Below are 22429 nucleotides of genomic sequence, written 5' to 3' on the forward strand. Positions count from 1 at the left end.
AATGGAATAGAACAGTTCAGCAGTAGTGACAAACATCCAACCAATCTCGGCTCATCTGTCCATGAGAAAAACGCTACATGTTAACCAGGCGCACAGCGCGGGAAAACCCGAGTCGGCTCACTCTCACATTCGCTGCAACAATAAGACCTTAACTTTGGCAAATCTATTCCATCCTCCGTCATACTACACAATAACACAGTCAAACATCTTACCAATGTTTTAACTAAGAGAACATGCAACACTCCGAACTTTATAACGACATTCTGACAGCAAACAGCCGGAGCTCCATGAAAAACGTACCTTCCTCCATTACAGCTCTGAGCGAAGGGAAGAAAGGAAGTGACGTCACAGAATGCGACAACAAAAATAAAAGCATCAAACTAAATTCCCTGAAAATATCACAAAATATGCTCTTAAAATAAAGATCTCACGAAGAGAACGAGGAACAGGTGAACAAATAAAATTATTTAGAGTAAAGAAACAAAAGAAAACCCTAGATTACCAAATAAATAGAATAAATTGAGGGATTTTGGTGGAATGCATTATATATTTCTTTTCTTCCATGCTACACACACGTCATGCTGAAATACAGACAGAACTTACCAGACAGAGAAAATTAACAGACACAAATGACTGTGTGTTTATTATATATTTTTTGGTGATGCCACTTAGAAACTTCAGTGGTCTGCCTGCCGCTCTCTGCATCTCTGCTCAAAAGAATCCCCGCTAAGCTGAGTCCATATAAATAATGTGATATAGGTAGAAACTTGATCTTTTTTGTGCTCCTTCTGGGTGTGTAAGTTAAGGGCATCAGGGGAGCCTGAGAACCTTTAAGGAGAACCAAGTTGCTCTCCTGGAATTTGAACCCAGTATCCGAGTCCGGATCGGGGCTCAGATCGGGAAGTAAAGCCCGAGTCCCGATCGAGTCTGAAACCACGTGATCGGGGCCGATTTCCGAGCATGTGATCGGATCGACATCCCTATTTAAAAGATGATCGTACAGCAAGGAGATTTGTTTTGCTAAATTCAACTCAATTCAATTCAAGTTTATTTATATAGCGCCAAATCACGACAAGAGTCGTCTCAAGGCACTTCACATAATAAACATTCCAATTCACAGTTCATTAAGCCAATCAGAAATAATGTTTCCTATATAAGGAACCCAGCAAATTGCATCAAGTCACTGACTAGTGTCAGTGACTATACAGCAATCCTCATACTAAGCAAGCATGCAGCGACAGTGGAGAGGAAAACTCCCTTTTAACAGGAAGAAACCTCCAGAGAATCCTGGCTCAGTATAAGCAGGCATCCTCCACGACTCACTGGGGATCGAGAAGACAGAGCAGGCAGACAAAGACACACACACACACACACACACACACACACACACACACACACACACACAAGTAATGTGTCTATAGTTATATTGTGATGTCTTAGTAAATATTGTATTTGGTGAAAGATAAACTTTATTATTTTTGGCTAAAAACAAGCCAAAATTGCCTAATGTCACAATCTGCCCCTGCCTCCCTGACTGTGTCTCTCCCCTGCCTGATTAGTCTTTATTGTTCTCACCTGCCCCGTGTTAATCCGCCCATGTGTTCCTGATTGTTTCCCTGAGTATTTATACCTCTCGTCTTGTTTGAGTCTTTGTCGGATCATTGTTTGTTGTCAGCGTTGTTTTGTTCTGTCGTTTCCGCTCTGCCATTAAATCTACTTTTATTTCATCCGTGCCTGCATTTCTGCGTCCTCATCTGACCCACCACACATGGTCCGCCGTCATCCACACTCCTCTACATGACAGAATGATCCGACCAACCTGGACCTGTGGTGAGCTCTAAACATCTGCCTGGAGGATAACTTTTTTTTTTTTTTTTGCTTTTTCTCCATTTAGCAGAGGGAGATTCCGACTCGAGGGGTTTCTGCGCATACTACCTGTTTCCGGGGTGGTCGAACTCATTCTCCTCTCCTGCTTTCGGCCCCCGTCCTGTTTTTTCCCAACGGAAGCCGTGGATCCTGGGGTTTTGGTGGAGTAAAACCCCCTACGCACACCATCATTTTCCGGGGTGGTAGGGTTGGTCTCCCCACTCCTTCTTCTGCTTCCCTGCACCCAAGCCTCTGCCTGTGACCCAGCGTATCGTGATGTGCACCTGCTCAGACCATTTGTCGAGTACCTGCCGCCGAGCTGGGTTTCCTCGCGTCGCTCCTGCAGTTCAGCAACTTCCTGGTCCACGCCTGCGGGGCCTATGCCTGCAGGTCCTCCATGCTACAGCCTCTTCAGAGTCCCGCCACTGCAGTCTCTTCAGGGTCCCACGCCTGCTGCTGCAGTCTCTTCAGGGTCCCACGCCTGCTGCTGCAGTCTCCTGTTCCAGTTTCCAAGTGTTCCAGTTCCTGTTCCAAGTCCGAGTGTTCCAGTTCCTGTTCCGAGTCCGAGTGTTCCTGTTCCGAGTCCGAGTGTTCCTGTTCCGAGTCTGAGTGTTCCAGTTCCCGAGTCCGAGTGTTCCAGTTCCCAGAGTCTGAGTTAAAGTGTTCCCGTCTCCAGGGTTATGTGGCTTTGTGGGCGTCTGGTAACCGCCCCTTAAGGGGGGTTACTGTCACAATCTGCCCCTGCCTCCCTGACTGTGTCTCTTCCCTGCCTGATTAGTCTATATTGTTCTCACTTGCCCCGTGTTAATCCGCCCATGTGTTCCTGATTGTTTCCCTGAGTATTTATACCTCCCGTCTTGTTTGAGTCTTTGTCGGATCAGCGTTGTCAGCGTTGTCAGCGTTGTTTTGTTCTGTCGTTCCCGCTCTGCCATTAAATCTACTTTTATTTCATCCATGCCTGCATTCCTGCCTCCTGATCTGCTCCACCACACATGGTCCGCCGTCATCCTAACTCCTCTACATGACACCTAGTCTTCCTTTAAAAAGACGTTGTCTACTTCCGACGGGGGCAGAACATACCTTAATCATTGCAAGCAAGCAATATGTTTGTGTTTGAGTAAGATCTTACCAACCAATTGCCATTAGGGTCAAAAATCCCAGGGAGCGAAATTTTTGATCGGGTAATTTGTCATATCGTTCAACCTCCAGCAAATGACAAGCACATCAGACTCCTTTTCTGGCAACGAATGAAGAGGTAAATGAGTAAAACAACAACGTTTATGAATGGAAAAAAATTGTTAACCATTTGTTACAAATCAGTAAATGTGTTTTGTACTCATGGGCTCCCATGGAGGGGAGCATGGTGTCTAAAATGGCGTCGCCCAGAAACTTAGGGTGTTTCTCAATGCCAAGGAACCTCGCCTTGATGTCTTGGTCCCGCCCCAGTTGCCTAGAAGATACGTCATCAGGAACCGCCAAGGCGTGTTGTTCATGTGCTACCAAGGCGTGTGTTCTCTGTTTGTTAGCCGTTTAGCTAGCTGAGCAAGGATTCATGGGAGATGTCTTGTAGCCTTGCCTTGGTCAAAAATCTCCCAGAATACACCGCTGTATTTTCAAAAGGATGGTGGATCAGAATCCAGCAGCTACTTTGGGGCAAATTTGAAATTTAAATGTAAGTCAACTAATTGTAGCTATTGGGCTGATATCTGATATCAGGCTGATAATTTTTTTTATATCCAAAGAAGTTATCTAAGGTTGGTTAGTTGCTTGGTAGTAGCAGCTACGGTGGCAAGCGGGTAGTAACTCACTTACATATTTAATTTAACAAACATATACTCAATTTAAAAAGTAAAAGGCTCATTAGGAATTAATATTAAATTTTATACATATAAAAATAACGTTACCTCCTGCATCATGTGAGGTTACGTGACTGTCACAGGTCACGTGATGGAAGTCTGTTCCATTTAGCCGTTTTTTTTTTTTTTTTTTTGACCAAGGAAGGACAGTGTCCTCATAAGCAAGGTGCCAAGGTGCCTGGCCTTGCGAGGCAATGGCTGTGTCCGAATCCAGAGGAAGGATGCTTGTAAGAGCGCATTTTGAGGTCGATGACGTCAAAGCGCAGCGACGAGCACTGTCCGAATTCCAAGAATACTCATTCTCGCGTCCTCAAACGCGTCCTCGCTCCACCCACATTTCGAGGATGGGTCTGATGGATCCTCACAGGAGCAAGGGTATCCCAGCATGCTTTGCGCGCCGGCCGCTGGACTCGACACTCGCAACAACGGCGGACGGAGCGGGACAGCAGTACAGCTTAAAATGTAAGTTAGTTTAAAAAAATAGCGGTCAAAAAAATAAAATACGTGTTTGGGCACTTTTGGTTTGTTTTTTATATAAGATCTAATACCGCAAATTGTTTTTTTTTCATGTAATTTAAGGCTAAAACATGCCCCACCGAAAACCAGCTTGAATTTTTAATAGGAAAAAACCCACCGTAAACTAGCTTGATCCCAGCAGTCTTTTTAAAAGAAAATAGCGGTAGAAAACTAAGCTGAAAGCGGTTCTGTTTATAGACATTTTTCGTTTGTATAAGTACATTTTAAGCAGAAATCAGCGAGAACGAGCTTGTATGGTGGTCCCGTCATAATTCCCGTGTGTGTGTGTTTATTTAGCGAATGAAGCTTCTCATCATTTGTTTTAAGGTTAACACCCCACCGTACACTTGCTTGAAAGTCTAATAGGAAAAAACTCACCATAAAAGAGCTTGCATCTTATGTAATCATGTAACGAATGCCAAAAATAACGAAAACTAAGTTTAATGTTTATTTAAGTTAATTTTTAAGAAACCACATTACTGATTTAATGTTTTTAATTTCATTTTAGGCGGAAAAAAACACAGAACACAATTTTCATCTCCCATGTTGATAAAACATGCAATAAACAATATTTTTATTTATCAACTATGATTTATAATCTGACTTTGTTCTTCTATTCCTCTCTATTCTCATCCAGAACCAGTACCTTTAAGGAGCATCTGTAATTTCATTATGCCCACAGTGTTCTCTGTTGTTAAATGACAATAAAGCCTTGTAATTCTAATTCCCTTTGTCTGTAGGACTGCAAGTATCCAGGGTCAGGAGAGGGAGTCAGCGGAAAGCCCACTGCTGAAACCTGGCCCTGGTTTGTCCCCATGGACGAGGTGTTGGGATAGAGGCCTTCCACTATGCCTCCTGTCCTTATTGCTTCCTTTCCCGAGGACACTCTAGGGCCAAGTGCAGCAGTGGGTGAGACAGAGGACAGGGAGAGTGGTGAAAGGAAGCTGGACTACTCATCAGGGAGAAAAAGGAGAAGGGCTGATGAGCTCCTTGACCTGATCAGGGAGGACATGAGACAACAGAGGGAAGCGGAGGAGAGGAGAGAAAGAAGGATGGACAGATTTTTAGCATTGATGGAAAGGATGGCAGAGAAATGTTTTTTTTTCTTTTAGTTTCTTCTGGTTCAGGTTCTATATATGTGTTTGAATGTTTTTGTTAATTGTTTAAATGTAATAAAATTTCTATTAATTGATAACTCTTTTTTGATCATTAACAGTTTTATTATTCAGTTTTTAACAAGTAACAACATAGTAAATAAATTGTAAGGGAACACTGTAAGGAATAAAAGTAAAGATAAAAGTCAAATATATACAGTAAACTTGGAAAGCAGGGAGTCTTTGGTGGTGTTGCTAAATCTACTAAACATGGATCGAGGTGGATGGAGTGCAGGAACCGAGATCCGTGGCTGAACGTTTCTGGTTGGCAAGTGGAACATCAGACAAAGTGGTCTGCAGAGGGTGCTTCTGGATGCCTCATCTCACTGTCCACTGCATCGTCCATCAAAAGGGTTTGCTGGGCTGGCTCAATCGACGGCTGTCACATCACTAACATTCAGATGTATGCAAAAAAGGAGATCATGAGTATAATACTTGTAACTCTAGCAGATAACAGGACTAAATGATTTTTAAACTAGAGATTCCTACGTAAATTACTTGCCTGTTAACAGTAATTGTGATCTGGTGGTACTTCCTCCAGAGCAGACACCTCAGCAGAAAGTTGGTCCTGCCAGAGGGCACCACTGACTGCCTCCAAACCAGCCTCCCCCTCATCTTCTGGAGGATCATCCTCCAGTTCATCGTCCTGCACCACAATGTCACCAGCACTGAGGCAGATGTTGTGCAGGATGGTGCATGCTGTGATGACCTGTAATAGAGATAAAAATTTAATTTATATTTCATTCCCAAACAAAGATTACACCCAAAGTTTATTTCCACTTTGTGTTAACTTACATGAGGTACAAAGGTGTGGTGGACCTCCAGCGCTTTCAGGAAGATGGTCCAGAACCTGGTCTTCATCATTCCAAAAGCACGCTCGATGATGCAGCGTGCCCTGGAATGATGGCTGTTGAAGCGCTGGGCTCCCACACCTTGAACCACCTGTTTGTAGGGGGTGATGAGGGGGAGTGGATGTTGGAGGCATGGGTACCCTCCATCCGCGAGGATGAAGTGCCCTGGAGGAGGATAGGCTGACTGCCTGTACAGTGGGCTGTGCCGGAGGACCCTGGAGTCGTGGACCGACCCAGGCCAGCCCACATAGGTGTCGATAAAGCGGCCCTGATGGTCACAAACTGCCTGCAGGATGATAGATGGGAACAGTTTCCTGTTTCTGTAGCACTGACCATCAGGACCGCTCGGAGCCTTGATCCGAATGTGACAGCTGTCGATCGCACCTGCTGCTTTCATGAAAGCTCTGTGTCGAGCCAGCCCAGCAAACCCACGGGACACAACCTCCATCTCCTCTGGGGTTTTGGGGAGGTGAATGACCTGGTGGAGGATTGCGACCACATCCTCCGTGACTCGATGGACGATGTCGTGGACAGTTGAGCGAGGCATCCCAAATACTCTTGAGACCACCCTGTAGGATGTTCCACTTGCCAACCAGAACAGAAACACCAGGGTCTCGATTGTGGCACCCCAACCATGTCGCCGATCTTGGTTCAGGAGATTTAGCAACACCACAAAAGACTCCCTGCTCAGACGAAAATCTGGCCTGGGATCTTCCTGGTTAAAAAACCGGTCCAGGACTGGCACACTCATGTTAACCCTGCAGTACAGGGGTCTGTTCTGTTAAAAGAAAAGTAAAGAACAATAAAAATATTTAAAAAAAACCTGCATAAATGCTTGAGATTTTTAGAAGAGAGCTAGGCATTATTAGGCATAAGTTGAAAAGGACAATGCACATTAAACACATTGTAATGCTACTTTTACTATGAACTTTATGCACAGAACCAAGCATTATGATCAAATACAAACTTCTAAAATGTCATTCCATTAATTATTTTAGATGAATATAGGTTAAATTAACTATATGCATGTTAGTCTACTCTATACTAATGTGTATATTCAGCCACATGTCTTTCTGTTGCTTAAAATATAAATGAAACTAGCACTAAAGTTAGCATGTAATGCCTGAAAGCTGGTTCACTAAACAAAAAATAATTTTACCTGGATATGGCTGCTTCTCAGCCTTAAATACAAAGGCCGGTGACGTTTACTAAGCAGTCGCAGCTCCTCAAAAACCAAAAATAAAAGGGAATACTGCTGTGGATCCATTTTCACCTCTGACTAGCTTGTTAGCTTGTTAACCTGTTTGCCGCCGTCACGGTAGCTAAGCAACTGGACCTGGGGGCGGGAATAAAAACGAGGCTAGTACTGTCCGAATTCAGAGCCGCTGACTTCCGGTTTTAGCGGTCTAGCAAGGACCCGGCCTTGCTAGACCGGCGAGGACCCCTACTCACAAGCATCCTTCCTCTGGATTCGGACACAGCCAATGTCTCGCGAGGCCAGGCCCCTTGAAATTGAGAAACACCCTCAGACCTGCTTCCATGTATCTTAGATCCGATTTATAATGTTATATGTTACGCCAATATTTTTCTACAACTTTTTCAATTTTCAACATTTCAACAAATATTTGTCAAGCAAAAAAAAATTCTTTTTAGACTAAAAATGAGATAAAATGTCTTAAACTGAGTTTTAAATGATTTTTTTTACTTTGCTAGAAATCAGTTTTTGCAGTGTCGATGTTATCATAAGTGCTCTGCGGCTTTTAGAGAAATGCCAGCTATTTTGCAATTTACAATAGGAAAAAAAGCTGAGACTAATATATCTTCCGACGCGAAATGTTACTGACCACCCAGTAACTGAGAGAAGTTAAACCATATTAACGGCACAGTAACTGCAAGACTTGTGTCAGATCAGGAGTACCAATCATCAAATATGACAGACAACCTCTGCATGAAGAAATAACAGCAAAGAAGGGAAATATCAGCTTTTTCTAGCAGTGATTTTTTGAGGGACAGAGCCGTGCATGTCACCTTTAAACATGAGGGAAAACAGAGGAAATTACTTGCCCCACACAATGTTGAGAATGTCACCCAGAACATGGAGAAAGATATCCTCGCAGAGGATATACATCTCTTACCGTGTGCCTTCTAGAGATTTCACCACTGTGTGGGTGGCACTAGAGTTTAATACAATATCCTGCCCATCTGCTGCTAAATTTGATCCCACAATTCAATAACACACATGTAGTGGAGTAGTTGTGGTGTTTTGGAGGGTGGGGGGATGGTTTGGTTGGTTTTCTTTAAAGATTTCTGCACCTTAAACAGAAAATGTCCTTAAAAACACCAAAGTAAAAAGTGACAGACTGAAATGCATCTCTGTGACTATTTTTGAGTCTTGTGATAAAATATGTAATAGTCACAATGTATTTTATGCTAGGACAGTAGGTGGATGTGTCACCCGTCACAACCTAAAAATGAATGTTTCTCGGATGGGACGGTTTTGTGCTTGCACAGAGGTTTTCTGGCAAATGTGGGTGGGTCACTATGATGGTGCTTTCAGGGGACATATAGATCTGTGCATGCAACAATGTTGTCTATTGTATTGTAACTAAATTGTACCAGAAAACACATTTTAGTTCATAAGGTTCTTAAAGTGCTGCATGTTCATCCAAGGCACAATGCATTTTTTAAATGTTACCTGGAACCTTACTTTCAGAAGCAGAAATGCATCTTCTGCTTCTCGGTTAGTTCAATAATAAACCTGAAGTTATAATATTCAAAATAACTACTGATATTTAATTAAATTGCAATAAATATGGTTAAAAAGTGAAGATGAAATGAACCTAAAACGGCTCTAAAATAAAGTAAACACCCACCCAGGGGACTGACATCTGAATGGGCGATTTGGTGTTTCTGCCTCCACTCTTTCCATCTGTGCTCTACGTGAACAGAAGCATTTCTCCACCTCCTTTTCCTCCCTGTCCGTCAGACACAACTGTCAGCATCATTAATGCTCAAGAGAGTGAAGGAGGCACTCCCCACCTTCATTCTTGATTTAGTGCTAGAGGTTGGCTGCAGGAGGAGGGCTGTGAGGAAAAGTAATACGCTTCCAGAAAGATGGTGCATGTATGTATGTATGAATGCACACCTGGAGATGTAGCCATGTGTGTGTGGAGTTAAAACTACAGGTGAAACTCCAAAAATTTGATTATGGTGCAAAAAGTGAAACTAATACATAAGATAAACTCATTCCAAGCAAAGCCAGATATTTTGAGCCTTTATTTGTTATAATTGTGATGATTATGGCTTACGGCTTATAAAACCCCTCATTCAAAGTATCATCTAGAATGTTCAATATTCTATACTCAGAGTGTCACATAATCAGATAATAAACCCAAAACACCAGCAAAAGGGTTCCTGAGCCTTTAAAATGGCTCTCGGTCTAAACTGGATTAATTTATTCAAAAATTTCAAGTTTCACCTCAGAATGTCTTGAATTGTCTTTCTAATTGTTTTGCTGCAACCTAATTTTCATTCAAAGAACAGAAACTTTAAAACTTTCAAAACTTTCGTATTTGCCGCCCAAGGGGAACATTAGAGCATACCATCTGGTGAGGGGGAGGTTACAAATACCCTCTACTTTTAACGTCCACCTTGGTAGTTGAAACCTCCCCCTCGCGTTGGCTCGGTCAAAATTCAACCAATGACGAGGCGGCTCCCACCGTTCACTTCATGGAGCCGGCTTTTAGAGCGATCGACACATCACTAACGGGTTCGCTAGCAAGATGGTTAAGGTTAGGATAGGGGTGAGGGGAAGGTTAAATAAGAGGATAGTGTTAAATAAGAGGATAAGGTTAAGGTGGAGGTACAATGAGCTTGTTTAGTGCCCTGGCTGCGGACATCCCATCGTGTCAGTGTAACACTGCATTGGGATCTGCAGTCAAATAAGGGAAAAACCCCTTTTCGCACATAAGTAACAAAAAAGGGCACTTTTGGCGTCAGGGATCTGACGTGTAGGGTGGCTGACCAAGCGTTTGTTCTTGACGCACTGGGAGTGAGAATGTGTTGCATTTAGACATTTTAAGACTTAAATTGAAATGTAGTAGAAGTTAAAATGTTGAAAAAAATGGTCTAAGTTAAAAGTTTTGTCAAAATGTTGAGGGGAAAAGAGGAGAGCATGAAGGGGAAAACACAAAGTATTGTTTCCAGAACAAAAAAATTATGAGAACAAACTAAAATGATGACAAAAGTTTCATTTTATTTCTAGAGAGAAAAGGTTTTGAAAAGTCAAAATGGTTTTTTTTTTTATTAATTCAGTTTTGTTTAAGTATTTTAACTTTTTTATTTTAACTTTTTTATCAACATTTTGACTCTGACTCTGCTTTTTGCAGATGATGTGGTCCTGCTGGCTTCATCAGAATAGTCGGTGGAGCGGTTCACAGCTGGGATGAGAATCAACGTCTCTAAATACGAGACCATAGTCTTGAGTCGGAAAAGGGTAGAATGCCTTTTCCGGGTTAGGGATGAGGTCCTGCCCCAGGCAGAGGAGTTTATGTATCTTGGGGTCTTGTTCAAGAGTGAGGGAAATATGGAGCGTGAGATCGCTAGGTGGATTGGTGCTGCGTCTGTAGTGATGCGGGCGTTGTACCGGTCTGTCGTGGTGAAGAGAGAGCTGAGCCAGAAGGCAAAGCTCTCAATTAACCAGTTGATCTACGTTCCTACCCTCACCTATGGTCGTGAGTTTTGGGTAGTAATCGCAGTTTTGGGTGAGATCACGGATGCAAGCGGCTGAAATTATTTTTCTCCACAGAGTGTCTGGGCTCTCCCTTAAGCCTAATTTATACTTCTCCATCAGCTCTACAAGGGAGAGACACGCACAGACATGGACAGAGATGATTTGATCTCTGACTTCATCTGCTGGGGAGTGTTGCAGAGCAATTCCCCTCCAGGACAACAGAGGGCATAGAGGGCTTTTCTGGGGTATCCTGTTATGTATCTGGCCCTAGATTGTGCATTTACTATTGTGTTTAAATTGTGTGGTTATTTTTTTTGTATTTCAGAGACGTTTTCACACGGACAATGTGTCTCTCATTCTCCTCCACACACTCGTCACCTCTAAACCCACGTTTCCCATAATTTCTGTCCACGAATAAAATGCTTGCTGCTTATTTTTTCACTCCTCCAGTCATGGGTGAATAAAACATTCATTTTTTTAGTTTTTCTGCAAGGTATTGTTCAAGCTGCTCTGTGGCTGCCGCTAGATAGCTTCGGCTCTCTTTATGTTACGTCCCCGACAGGAAATGTTAAAATATGAAGGAGGGGGTAACAGTGGAGTTAAAATGGGTTTAATTGTTATAAAAGGTTCTAAAAACAAGTGCAAACAGATGGAGAGCATAATTAAAATAATGCCAAACAAACAAAATCCAGACCAAAAGGTTAACATTTAAAGGGCAAATTGTCAACATTAAAACACCTGGTTAAAACTTTGTTAAAAGTTTTACCGAAACAGAAGATGCTTTAAAAACACAAGTTGATAATAAAACCGATACGCTACGAAAACACCAAGTGTTTTAAAATCCCAAAGTCCGTAAACTATGTTGTTAACCTTAAAACAGAGTCACCCAAGTCGACATCAAACAAATATCCATGTGGATCACCCAGAGTTAAAACTATTAAAGTCAAAACGAAGGGGGTTAAAACCAAAATGAGGCCTGGAGGACAGCAGAGCCCCTGCACTGCTGCCTCCCAGACAGCTGAAGGCACAGCCTTTTTATCCCAGGTGCTGGACAGATGTTTAGAAAAGAGAGTCGTAGATCGGAGTCGATCCACTGCTCCTCCACATCGAGAGGAGCCAGTTGAGGTGGCTCGGGCATCTAGTGAGGATGCCTCCTGGATGCATCCCTGGTGAGGTTTTCTGTGCACGTCCAACTGGCAGAAGACCTCAATGAAGACCCAGGACATGCTACAGGGACTATGTCTTTAAGCTGGCTAGGGAACGCCTTAGGATTCCCCCAGAAGGAGCTGGCTCAGGTAGCTGGGGAGAGAGAAGTCTAGGCCTCCCTGCTCAGGCTACTGCCCCCACGACTCCGGAGAAGAGGCTGAAAATGGATGGATGGTAGTTTTATGAGAAGGGCTTTAGATGGATCTTGTCCAGGAAACTGTCAGCCAGTACATGGTGAAGATTGAAACTGTTATACAGTTATTTATGCAATACATATAAAATACAGAATTAATATTAGCTAATTGTATAACCTTAATAAAAAAGTAGAAAACACTGCATGAATGCTTTTCTTTTGTGGTTTAACAAACAAATATGGTTTAGCTGTAAATGCATAAAACATATCTAATTTTCTCTGAAAGGAGACTGACAATTCAAAAAGGTTATTCCTCTTTTGCTCATTAGAAAAGCAGCAAAGAGAAGTCACATTTTTAAATATCATGAGAATATCATGAAGAAATATTGATGAAAGCTTGTTATCTTCATCTTAGTTTGTCTTAGAGTCACCTCACAACAGGACCTGTCAGCTTGCAAAGACATCCTTTTTCGTTAACACCTAGATTGGCTGTAAAAACATGATCTTCATATGATTTAAAGAGAGGTATGTCCAACATGTAGCCCCTCATTGCGTTTCAAGAAGGTGGAGTCTCTCCAGAATTTCTGTTGTTGCACATCAATCAGATTGATATTTCATATTAATATGGATTAATCACATCTTATTGGTCATAAATAATTTGTAGCCTCTTTAATGCTACAATTACAACATGGCCTGAAGGAGTCCTGCCATGTGGTGGAGTTGCTAACGCTAACAGTTAGCTTCTTACGGTCTAAAGTGACCAATTATAATCATTAAAAACATGTTTATACATCCACACCTTTAAACAAACAACTCTTGTCACGTGTAATATTTAGTTGTTGAGGGTGCTAAAACTTGGAAATCTGCCAGTAAAGCATCAAGCATGTTTCAACTTGAATTTGATGGAGGCTGTTCTTTTGGTTTTTGTTTGTTTTATCAAAGAAATGTGTGTAAACTCATTATCAGGTTGTTATAAAATGAAATTCACCATTGTAGATACCTGTTAACCTACACTAAAAAACCCATTCTGGTGGAGCTGCCACCTTTAGGGCTTCTCCATGTTAATGTAGTGTGATGAATTGTCCATTTCTGACCTAAAAGGCCATGCTCTGTTTTGCTCTGCTCAAAGAAAAACCAGAAGTTTCTGACACAAACCTAATCTGCATGAGATATTGCTCAAGGTCTCATGCTCGGCTCCTAAACTGTTTCTTCCTTTCCAGCTCAAGAGAAGAATGAAGACAAAGGACTCTTTTAATAAATCAGAAGAACTCTATTTTTAATAAAGCTAATCAAACAAAGAGTTAGTCCAATAACAAAATGTGAACCAATCTGTGAAATGGCAATGTTTATGATCAGTAGTTATAATAAGTAATATAACTTTAAATGTTTCCACTAGAGACTGATCACACATAGTGTTAAGAATCACATGACACATTTTCTTTTTCTGATCCAATCAGAGCCTTCCAGATCTGACGCGAGGCATGGTTTTGGTGGTGCTTGGTAAATCCCCTCTTGGTGTCCCTTTTTGATTCGACCGTAAATCAAAACATCCAAATTATAAAACTATGCCCACGTCATCTTAAACTTCAGTTCAAAGCTTTCTAGAGAAGTTGTCGGAGTGGCCAATCCCGTAACTTTCCTCTTCAGCCAAAAAAACCTAACGACAAGCTGGATAAATTTGTTGCATTTCCCACCTGCTGCAACGGTTCCTTTCAGAATAAAAGTTGAACCATCACGACCCTCTTTTTGGGTCTTGCTAGATGCCAATGAACTGTCGTGACCTGGAAGCATCTCAAAACTGGTCTGGTCGGCTGCCGCTGCTTTTCTACCAGCTTCGGTGCCAGAGGAGGTCAAGCTGGACCTCGACATTCCTGATCTAACGGGGACTTCCGCCAAGGGTACGTAGGCCGGCAGAATGGCGTCTCAATATGTGTTATGAATCTCCAAACCAAAGCTTAGCGCAAAACATCATCTTCACTCCCATCAGAACTAATCGTTTCTCCGGATTTGCTGGTTCTGAACAACATTTCACACTACACCATCCTCAGTCTTACTTCACCTTAGTTACATCATACATTTAGTGTTTAAAGTTAGTCTAGTTTTAATTTGTTTAGTAATAAATCTTTAAACTTTTAAAACTTGACTCTCCTCCTTTTGTCTATGAGTTCATACGAAGTGGTTAAATAGTCCCTCCAATAAAAAGTTCCAATCTTCTGATTTAAATTACCCAAAGATCCATAAGATTGATTTCATATTTCCTATGGAATCTCACATTTTATGGTTCATTAAATAATATGTAAATTTAATTGTTACATTAACATGATAGAAACTCTTGAAGCACTTTAGCAGTTGGTCCCTGAAGGCCAGGCTTACTGCCCTAACTAGAGGGCCTCCTTACTGCTGAGGTGGTTGATCGGATGCTGCAAGAGGAATCTCGTCGTCGTCATCGTCTTCCTCTGCTTATCCGGGTCCGGGTTGCGGGGGCAGCATCCCAACTAGGGAGCTCCAGACCATCCTCTCCCCGGCCTTCTCCACCAGCTCCTCCGGCAGGACCCCAAGGCGTTCCCGGACCAGACTGGAGATGTAACCTCTCCAACGTGTCCTGGGTCGACCCGGGGGCCTCCTGCCGGCAGGACATGCCCGAAATACCTCCCTAGGGAGGCGTCCAGGAGGCATCCTGACCAGATGCCCAAACCACCTCAACTGGCTCCTTTCGATCCGGAGGAGCAGCGGTTCTACTTCGAGTCCCTCCCGAATGTCCGAGCTCCTCACCCTATCTCTAAGGCTGAGCCCGGCCACCCTACGGAGGAAACTCATTTCGGCCGCTTGTATCTGCGATCTCGTTCTTTCGGTCATTACCCAAAGCTCATGACCATAGGTGAGGATTGGGACGTAGATCGACCGGTAAATCGAGAGCCTGGCTTTGTGGCTCAGCTCCCTCTTCACCACGACAGATCGGCTCAGCGTCCGCATCACTGCAGACGCCGAACCAATCCGCCTGTCGATCTCCCGATCCCTCCGACCCTCACTCGTGAACAAGACCCCGAGATACTTATACTCCTCCACATGAGATAGGGCCTCTCCCCCGACCCGGAGTTGGCAAGCCACCCTTTTCCAGTCGAGAACCATGGTCTCAGATTTGGAGGTGCTGATCCTCATCCCAGCCGCTTCACACTCGGCTGCAGACCTACCCAGCAAGAGCTGACGGTCAGAGCTGGATGAAGCTAGGAGGACCACATCATCTGCAAAAAGCAGAGACGAGATTCTCCTGCCACCAAACTCGACACACTCTACACCACGGCTGCGCCTAGAAATTCTGTCCATAAAGGTAATGAACAGAACCGGTGACAAAGGGCAGCCCTGGCGGTGTCCAACCCTCACCGGGAACAGGTCAGACTTACTACCGGCTATGAGGGACCAAACTCACGCTCTTCTGGTAAAGGGACTGAATGGCCCTCAACAGAAAGCCACCCACCCCATACTCCTGGAGCATCCCCCACAGGGTGCCCCTGGGGACACAGTCATAAGCCTTCTCCAAATCCACAAAACACATGTGGATTGGTTGGGCAAACTCCCATGCCCCCTCCATCACCCTTGCAAGGGTATAGAGCTGGTCCACAGTTCCACGGCCAGGACGAAAACCACATTGTTCCTCCTCAATCTGAGATTCAACCATCGATCGGACCCTCCTCTCCAGTACCTTGTAGTAGACCTTTCCAGGGAGGCTGAAGAGTGTGATCCCCCTATAGTTGGAAAACACTCTCAGGTCACCCTTCTTAAAGATGGGGACCACCACTCCGATCTGCCACTCCACAGGAACTGCCCCCGATGACCACGCAATGTTGCAGAGACGTGTCAACCATGACAGCCCTACAACATCCATAGCCTTGAGATTCCCAGGATGAATCTCATCTGCCCCCGGGGCTCCGCCGCTGTGTAGTTGTTTGACTACCTCAGCAACTTCTGCCCCAGAGATTGGACAGTCCACCCCCAGGTCTCCCGGCTCTGGTTCCTCCTCGGAATGCGCATAGTTGGGATTGAGGAGCTCCTCAAAGTATTCCTTCCACCGTCCGACTATAGCCCCAGTTGACGTCAGCAGCTCCCCATCCCCACTGTAAACAGTGTGAGCGAGTTGCTGCCTTCCTCTCCTGAGGCGCCGGACAGTTTGCCAGAACCTCTTTGGAGCCGATCGATAGTCTTTCTCCATGGCCTCACCAAACTCCTCTCACGCCCGAGATTTTGCCTTGGCAACTGCCACTGCTGCACCCCGCTTGGCTTTCCGGTACCTGTCTGCTGCCTCCGGAGACCCACAGACCAGCCACACCCTGTAGGCCTCCTTCTTCAGTCTGACCGCTCCCCGAACCTCTGGTGTCCACCAGCGGGTACGGGGGTTGCCATCACGACTGGCACCGGCCACTTTGCGACCACAGGTAGCAACAGCCGCCTCAACAATTGAAGAGTGGAACAAGGCCCACTCGGAGTCAATGTCCCCCACTGCTCTCGGAACGCGGTCAAAGCTCTGCCAGAGGTGAGAGTTGAAGACCGTCTTAACAGGTTCTTCTGCCAGGCGTTCCCAGCAGACCCTCACTGTGCATTTGGGTCTGCCAGGTCTACGCGGCATCTTCCCCTGCCATCTGATACAACTCACCACCAGGTGGTGATCAGTTGCCAGCTCTGCTCCTCTCTTCACTCGGGTGTCCAAAACATACGGCCGCAGGTCAGATGATACGACTACAAAGTCTATCATCGACCTGCGACCTAGGCTGCCCTGGCACCAAGTGTACCGATGGGTATCCTTATGTTGGAACATGGTGTTCGTTATGGCCAAACTGCGGCTTGCACAGAAGTCCAATAATGAAACACCACTCGAGTTCAGATCAGGTGGGCCGTTCCTCCCAATCACACCCCTCCAAGTCATGCTGTCATTGCCCACATGAGCATTGAAGTCCCCCAGCAGGACAATGGAGTCCCCTGATGGAGCACTATCTAGCACTCGTCCCAGGGACTCCAGAAAGAGTGGGTACTCTGAACTGATATTTGGCCCATAAGCACAAACAGTCAGGACCCGTTCCCCGACCCGAAAGCGCAGGAAAGCTACCCTCTCATCCCCCGGGGTAAACTCCAACACACAGGCAGAGAGTCTTGGGGCTAACAAAAAGCCAACCCCAGCCCTCCACCTCTCACCCGGAGCAACTCCAGCAAAGGAGAGTGTCGAACCCCTCTCAAGGACTTGGGTTCCAGAGCCAATGCTATGTGTCGAGGTGAGTCCGACTATATCTAGCCGGTACCGCTCAACCTCTGCCACAAGCTCCTGCTCCTTCCCCGCCAGCGAGGTGATGTTCCATGTCCCAAAAACCAGTTTTCTCGTCCGGGGATCGGACCGCCAAGACTCCCGCCTTGGTCTGCCACCCGATCCACATTGCACCGGACCCTTCATGTTCCTCCTGCGGGTGGTGGGTCCACAGTTGGATGAGCCCATGTATCCAGTTCTGGCTGGGCCCGGCCGGGCCCCATGGGCGAAAGCCTGGCCACCAGGCGCTCGCCCACGGGCCCCAACTCCAGGCCTGGCTCCAGGGTGGGACCCCGGTAACCCTCCGGGCCGGGTACTCCGACTCTTTGTTTTAACATCCATGAAAGATCCTGTGAACCGTTCTTTGTCTCACCCTTCACCTAAGACCAATTTGTCATGGGAGACCCTACCAGGGGCACAAAGTGCCCCAGACAACATAGCTCCTAGGATCATTAGGGCACTCAAACTCCTCCACCACGATAAGGTGACGGTTCAAGGAGGAGCAAGAGGAATCTAAAGATCACAATCTCTCTTCTGTTTCTGCCAAAGCAAATTCATGCATCATATGTCTTTTGATTCGCCTGCATGTGGAGGGGAGAAATGAAAGGTTGCACCAAGATTCACAGCAACAAAAAGAGAAGAGATGCTGCTTTCATACATCTGTGGTTTTAAAAAGTCAAACTTTCCACAAATGCAGTGGTGAATACAGATTGTGCATTGTGTGGGTAAGATCTTTCTGGTGGAGATGAAAATTATAATTTGTTCATTTGCTAGCATCACATGTTGGCGCTGTGCGTGCACCTGAGTTTGACCCATCGTTGAGCAGAGCTGCACATTTTCAGGCTAAACCAACCGTTTTACCACACTTCTGTCTGATTGTTCAGTTAAAACACAGAAACACTCATTATTGACTCTTCTCTTCATAGGCAACTCTCCTTCAATAGAGGCAGGTCATATGTTAATTGATAACTTGTATCCAAAGTGGCTTCATTGCTATACAAAGTGAAAGGACTTTTAGGGACAGTCTTCTATCTGATTAAATCAATGATGAGAAAATTAATTTTAAAATGTATTAGTTACTTTGCAAAATGTTAAACTAAACAAAAAGAAACAAATGGATGATGTATCAAACGATCTGCTTGGCTCCGTTTACAGCTTCTTCTTCAGGAAGGACATTTTCTTTATTACTGAATTTTACACGTTCAACGATTCGAGTCAGATGTTGAATACAGCAGGTCTTTCCTTATCTGTCATCTTTCAGCTGGCAAAGCAGAGAAAAGCCCTTGTATGCTTGTGACACAGCATTGTACCGTAGAAAGGTCATGGCATTTCAGATGGCTGTGCACTTCTTCCTGTACCACTATGTTTTACAAGCTGGTAGCAGATTTAGGAGGCCCAGTCTTTTTTGATGGCAGGAACCAAACCAGCAGGAGTTAAATATGACACTACTCTCACTGCCTCAGAACTACTTTTTGCACATCTTAAACAATGGATATTTAACACGTTTCTTAGGCTTAATGGCATGCAAAGGAGTAGTTTTTTTTTTATAACTGCAATAAAGCATCTCCAGCTTTGCTTAAACTTAACTGTTACGTCTCACTCATACAGTTGTGGTCAGAAGTTTACATACACTTGTAAAAAATATAATATAATGGCTCTACTGAGTGTCCCGTTATTTCTAAAACTCTGATTTTTCTCTGATAGAGTGATTGGAACAGATACTTCTTTGTCACAAAAAACATTCATGAAGTTTGGTTCTTTAATGTCTTTATTATGGGTTAACAGAGAAAAGTGATCACATTTGCTGGGTCACTAATATACATACAGCAACATGATCTAGCAATTTTGGTGACTTAGAAACGTGTCAGTGAACTGAGCTTCATAGCATGGCCTCTTAACTTCTTGTGAGTGATTATGAGTGACTACAGCTGGTGACTTCTCTTAGGCCAGGTAAATAGGGCTCATTGGATACAAACGCCCACAAACGCTACAATGGGAAAGTCAAAGGAGCTCAGCATGGATCTGAAAAAGCGAATTATTGACTTGAACAAGTCAGGAAAGTCACTTGGGGCCATTTCAAAGCAGCTGCAGGTCCCAAGAGCAACAGTGCAAACAATTGTATGTAAGTATAAGGTGCATGGCACTGTTTCATCACTGCCAAGATCAGGAAGAAAACGCAAGCTATCACCTGCTGCTGAGAGAAAATTGGTCAGGAGGGTAAAGAGTGAACCAAGAATCACCAAAAAGCAGATCTGCCAAGAATTAGAAGCTGCTGGAACACAGGTGTCATTGTCCACAGTCAAACGTGTTTTGCATCTCCATGGACTGAGAGGCTGCCGTGCAAGAAAGAAGCCCTTGCTCCAAAAGCGGCACCTTAAGGCTCGACTGAAGTTTGCTGCTGATCACATGGACAAAGATAAGACCTTCTGGAGGAAAGTTCTGTGGTCAGACGAAACGAAAATCGAGCTTTTTGTCCACAATGCCCAGCAATATGTTTGGAGGAGAAAAGGTGAGGCCTTTAACCCCAAGAACACCATGCCTACAGTCAAGCATGGTGGTGGGAATATTATGCTGTGGGGCTGTTTTGCTGCCAATGGAACTGGTGCTTTACAGAGAGTAAATGGGATAATGAAGAAGGAGGATTACCTTCACATTCTTCAACATAACCTAAAATCATCAGTACGAAGGTTGGGTCTTGGGCGCAGTTGGGTGTTCCAACAGGACAATGACCCCAAACACACATCAAAAGTGGTAAAGAAATGGCTAAATCAGGCTAGAATAAGGGTTTTAGAATGGCCTTCCCAAAGTCCTGACTTAAACCCCATTGAAAACATGTGGACAGTGAAGAAACAAGTCCATGTCAGAAAGCCATCAAATTTAACTGAACTTCACCAATTCTGTCAAGAGGAGTGGTCAAAGATTCAACCAGAAGCTTGCCAGAAGCTTGTGGATGGCTACCAAAAGCGCCTAATTGAAGTGAAAATGGCTAAGGGACATGTAACCAAATATTAGCACTGCTGTATGTATATTTGTGACCCAGCAAATGTGATCACTTTTCTCTGTTAACCCATAATAAAGACATTAAAGAACCAAACTTCATGAATGTTTTTTGTGACAAAGAAGTATCTGTTCCAATCACTCTATCAGAGAAAAATCAGAGTTTTAGAAATAACGGGACACTCAGTAGAGCCATTATATTATATTTTTTACAAGTGTATGTAAACTTCTGACCACAACTGTATGTGGGGGAAAACAAGTCTCAAAAGATTTGTGTGTGTGTAACTTTTGTGCCTGTGTAACAAAATTTGCGAGTGTAACAAGATTTGTGTGTGTGTAATTACATTTGTATTTGTAACTATATTTGTGCGTGTGTAACTAAAAATTGTTTACTAAATCCTGATTATTTTAGATCACAAATGTCAAGAGTCAAGGCCCGCGGACCAGATGCGGCCCGCGGAGCATTTTTATGTGGCCCGCGAGATAAATATCAAAAATATATTAAAACTGGCCCTCTGGCCGATTTTACCTCAAAGACTTCAACTCCCATGATGCTTTGCGGCGTCAGCGTGGAGCTGACGAAGCCCCCTCCTTTGTGTTTTTCCAGCGCCTGCTGTCGGTCTCTTTAGCTCCGCTGTCTCGGACAAACTAAACACTCCTCTCACTCCGCGCCGAGTTCACTCAGCTGTTTTCTGACGTTGAAGCCCAGAAACGGAGATTCTAGCCGCTCAATAATGTGTTCACTACTGAAAGAAAAAGTGTTCCAACTAACTTCCAGACAGAGCTGATATAACTCCAGCGAACAGCGACACGCTCAAACCAGCACGGCTCTGTGGTTGCTGTCCAGTGGCGGCTGGCCAGTAGAGGGCGATAGGGCGCCGCCCTCCCAGTTTCCCCTGTGTTTTTAATTTTTATTTTAAAAAATAAATAAAATTGACAAAAATCACATATTCTAAGTTAATTGTGTGTTTTGTAACAAAAATAAATCATATATATATATATATATATATATATATATTGGTCTCTGCCGATCTCTGCCGGTCTCTGCCGAGCGGTGGAGGCTGTGTGCCGTTTTTCAATCGCCCAAACAAGACGGGACCAGTTGTCCAATTGCTGACAAGAAAATCAAAGGGTAGGAATGGGAATGTATCCAATCAGCGTTGACGTTGTTTCAGAACGTTTCAGAAGCATGATGGGCGATAGAGCTACCGCCAAGGCTTTCGTTGGTGTTCGGTAGAACTCGGAGAGTCTCGACTCCAGCACGTTTTTGGTCGTGACCCGTGACTGTCATGACGCAGATGTAGACATGGACGCCAGTGCGCCTACAACATGGATACCGGATCTCAGCAGCCACTGAATTCAGTTCGGTCTCTTCTCCAGTATCCGTTCGAGAGGAGAACTATGGTGGAAAAACTTATTGTCAAAGAGCTTGGACCAGATCAGCCCGACGTAAAGATAAGCCAGCAGGAGGAGGAGAGTGGTAAACTGTACACACGAGGCTTCTCCCGAAATTGGTACACCAGGAAGCAGTGGCTAGCTGGATGCAATCACGCTAATGCGTTATTTTGCTTTCTGTGTTTGTTATTCATAACGGCTGGGATCCACAGAAGGTGGATGTGGAACTTGTGTCTCATTGGGGACTCCATTCATTCTCTGACTGAGGAATGCAGCGCATCAGTGCAGCAGCCAACAAAGAAACGGAGGACGTTTGGACAGGGAGAACAGCAGCTGGGTGCAGAGGTAAGCTGTACATTACATTTCTGTAAACAAGACAATCAGAATCAGAAATCCTTTGTTGTCCCACAAACCGGGACATTTGTTTAATAAC

General features: G+C 44.3%; 1 protein-coding gene and 1 long non-coding RNA gene across 2 annotated transcripts in view; both read right to left on the minus strand.

The window, feature by feature from the left end:
- LOC129162879 (uncharacterized) overlaps window positions 1-21443 on the minus strand; it is a 60485-nt gene extending 39042 nt beyond the window's left edge. Inside the window, exon 1 of the long non-coding RNA XR_011520539.1 lies at window positions 21131-21443. This is a non-coding gene — a long non-coding RNA (uncharacterized lncRNA). The remainder of the gene's footprint in view (window positions 1-21130) is intronic.
- On the minus strand, window positions 5808-10474 carry LOC129152279 (putative nuclease HARBI1). Its single transcript, XM_070551037.1, has 3 exons — window positions 7403-10474; window positions 6188-7021; window positions 5808-6101 (listed from the first exon to the last, which is right to left on the minus strand). Exons 1-3 carry the CDS (start codon window positions 7508-7510, stop codon window positions 5898-5900), a joined length of 1146 nt encoding a protein of 381 aa, XP_070407138.1. The 5' UTR covers window positions 7511-10474; the 3' UTR covers window positions 5808-5897.
- Window positions 21444-22429: the final 986 nt, after the last annotated feature.

Source organism: Nothobranchius furzeri, chromosome 1 (assembly GCF_043380555.1).
Source record: "Nothobranchius furzeri strain GRZ-AD chromosome 1, NfurGRZ-RIMD1, whole genome shotgun sequence".
NCBI lineage: Eukaryota > Metazoa > Chordata > Actinopteri > Cyprinodontiformes > Nothobranchiidae > Nothobranchius > Nothobranchius furzeri.

What these genes read in the sequence shown, in the direction of transcription:
- LOC129152279 (XM_070551037.1), bottom strand. Translation starts at nt 7,510, where the DNA reads ATGGATCCACAGCAGTATTCCCTTTTATTTTTGGTTTTTGAGGAGCTG. An exon ending in TGAGAAGCAGCCATATCCAG is followed by an intron (nt 7,022 to 7,402) that starts GTAAAATTATTT and finishes TTCTTTTAACAG; the next exon opens with AACAGACCCCTGTACTGCAG. An exon ending in ACCACACCTTTGTACCTCAT is followed by an intron (nt 6,102 to 6,187) that starts GTAAGTTAACAC and finishes TCTCTATTACAG; the next exon opens with GTCATCACAGCATGCACCAT.